The following is a 1,795-nucleotide window of genomic DNA, read 5'->3' as shown; positions in this document are numbered from 1 at the left end:
AATCTCTTCTTAAGGGAGTGGGGGAGGTCAAGTAGTGGGACAAGGAATAATCTAGAATCCGTGGTGAATCTTCCGGGAAGAAATGAGCAAAATTTTCCAATCCAAAAGCCAGATTTTACTACTGAAACTGGAAAATTTTCCGAAACTGAGATTTTTCCGTCCAATGATCAGTTAAGGAAAGTCTAATATTGGAAAATGTTAAAATCGACTGGGCGAAAATACATTTCTAAATTACATTATCTGACATCCTTGACTTACATAATCGTGCAAAAAGACATTAATTTGTAGTGGTTCTTTCACATTAGACTTAAGACTTTATTTAATAGCTCATTTACATATCTTTGACTTGTTGCTTTGTTTTTTTAGAACTTTGGTTTTCCTTTGTCACTTCCTTTTTTGCTTTAAATGACCTACTTACTAGAATTATGCAAAAAAATATTTATGTATATATAAACTTATCTTGTTTTCATATAGTAAATAACAAATACAAATAGAAAAAAAAAAATACACACGTTCTTACAACTTAACTTTAAGCAGACTTTAAATAGTTTTTTTTTTTCCATATTTATCTTTAATACACAGGGAGATGTTCTCGGGGTAATGACCAAGCTGCACTAGGCCATGGTCTGAGTGGCCATATCTCTTTGTCGACTACGTTTCCAGTTGACATAGGCCTCTACGGCATTAATGCTGAATGCTATTAGACCAAAAAACTGTAAAATCCAAAATGCATTTTTAAAAGGAGATTAGATTCGATTTTTGTTTTCGACTTACCGCTGCCGCTGTATAGCTGGCTAAATCCAATGATAGAACCATACCAGAGGCCAAAAAATATGATATAGCCAGGGCTAAATGTACGCCCAGTGACCAGAGAGTTGAGTCACAGCGGCAACATAGACGTTGCCACAAATGTAACAAACGGGCCAACAATAGTGTGAGTGTGGCCAGAAACCCAATTATTGCCACGGCCAAGTAGAAGCTACCACGAAAATTACTCACACGCACCGGAGCGCACAAAATACACAGAAAGCCAATAAAACTGCTTAGCTACTCAGTGAGTGAGCGAGCGGGAGAGAGAGACAGAGAGAGAGAGAGAGAGACAGTAAATATTGATGACGTAGTTGGTTAGCGTTAACTGCAAATGACTGTATAAATGTATGCATGCTAATATATATATATACCTACCAAGCATGCTAATTTGCATATTCCCTCAATGCTGCGCACATATTTGCGATCATAGTCTTGGGTGCCCGACATCATGGCTCATTAATGGGTGTGCAGGTGGGATCAGGATCAGTTTATAATAGCAACACCAACAGAAACACACACGACGATTAGTTTCGGAGGCAAACAAAAAAATAAAAACAAATGCAACTCTGGGCCAGTCAAAAATTCTGTTCACATTGTTGCGCTCACGAGCGAGCACAGAACGCCACTGGCTGGAAGCAAACGCGATTGCTTAGAGCGAACGTCGCGAACCACAAGCAAAGCAAAAACCAAAAACAAAGCTGAATGAAGTAAGTAAGTCGTTTCGCCGACTTAGGTATACCATACACCAGTAAAGCAAATATTTCAACTTTATTAAACAAATGCATTTTCACATGCTTTTTACAAGCATATCTTAGTATCTCACTCACTCAGTCATACGAGCACAAGGTAACAACATAAGGTACAAAAATACAGGAGATAATCAAGTTTTTCAAATTACGGGGGCGGAAAAGGGCGTGGCAAAATTTTTATACATACACAATGTGTCCATTTACTAAGCGAATATACATACATACCAAATATGGTG

At 37.8% G+C, this 1,795-nt stretch overlaps 1 protein-coding gene across 1 annotated transcript; it reads right to left on the bottom strand.

The window, feature by feature from the left end:
- Positions 1–281: 281 nt before the first annotated feature.
- Positions 282–1,432, bottom strand: LOC6649079. The gene is made up of 3 exons (XM_002071683.4): positions 1,186–1,432; positions 775–1,047; positions 282–713 (listed from the first exon to the last, which is right to left on the bottom strand). Exons 1-3 carry the CDS (start codon positions 1,258–1,260, stop codon positions 615–617), a joined length of 447 nt encoding a protein of 148 aa, XP_002071719.2. The 5' UTR covers positions 1,261–1,432; the 3' UTR covers positions 282–614.
- Between the last annotated feature and the right edge of the window lie 363 nt (positions 1,433–1,795).

The sequence above is a fragment of the Drosophila willistoni genome, assembly GCF_018902025.1.
Source record: "Drosophila willistoni isolate 14030-0811.24 chromosome XL unlocalized genomic scaffold, UCI_dwil_1.1 Seg141, whole genome shotgun sequence".
In the NCBI taxonomy this organism is placed as follows: Eukaryota; Metazoa; Arthropoda; class Insecta; order Diptera; family Drosophilidae; genus Drosophila; species Drosophila willistoni.
Note: the sequence above shows the minus strand (reverse complement) of the source record. Positions and strands in the feature narration are given on the sequence as shown.

Coding starts and splice junctions, on each gene's coding strand:
- LOC6649079 (XM_002071683.4), bottom strand. CDS start 1,260: ATGATGTCGGGCACCCAAGACTATGATCGCAAATATGTGCGCAGCATT. Junction 1,048..1,185: donor TATGCAAATTAGCATGCTTG/GTAGGTATATAT, acceptor CTCACTGAGTAG/CTAAGCAGTTTTATTGGCTT. Junction 714..774: donor CCAGCTATACAGCGGCAGCG/GTAAGTCGAAAA, acceptor TGGATTTTACAG/TTTTTTGGTCTAATAGCATT.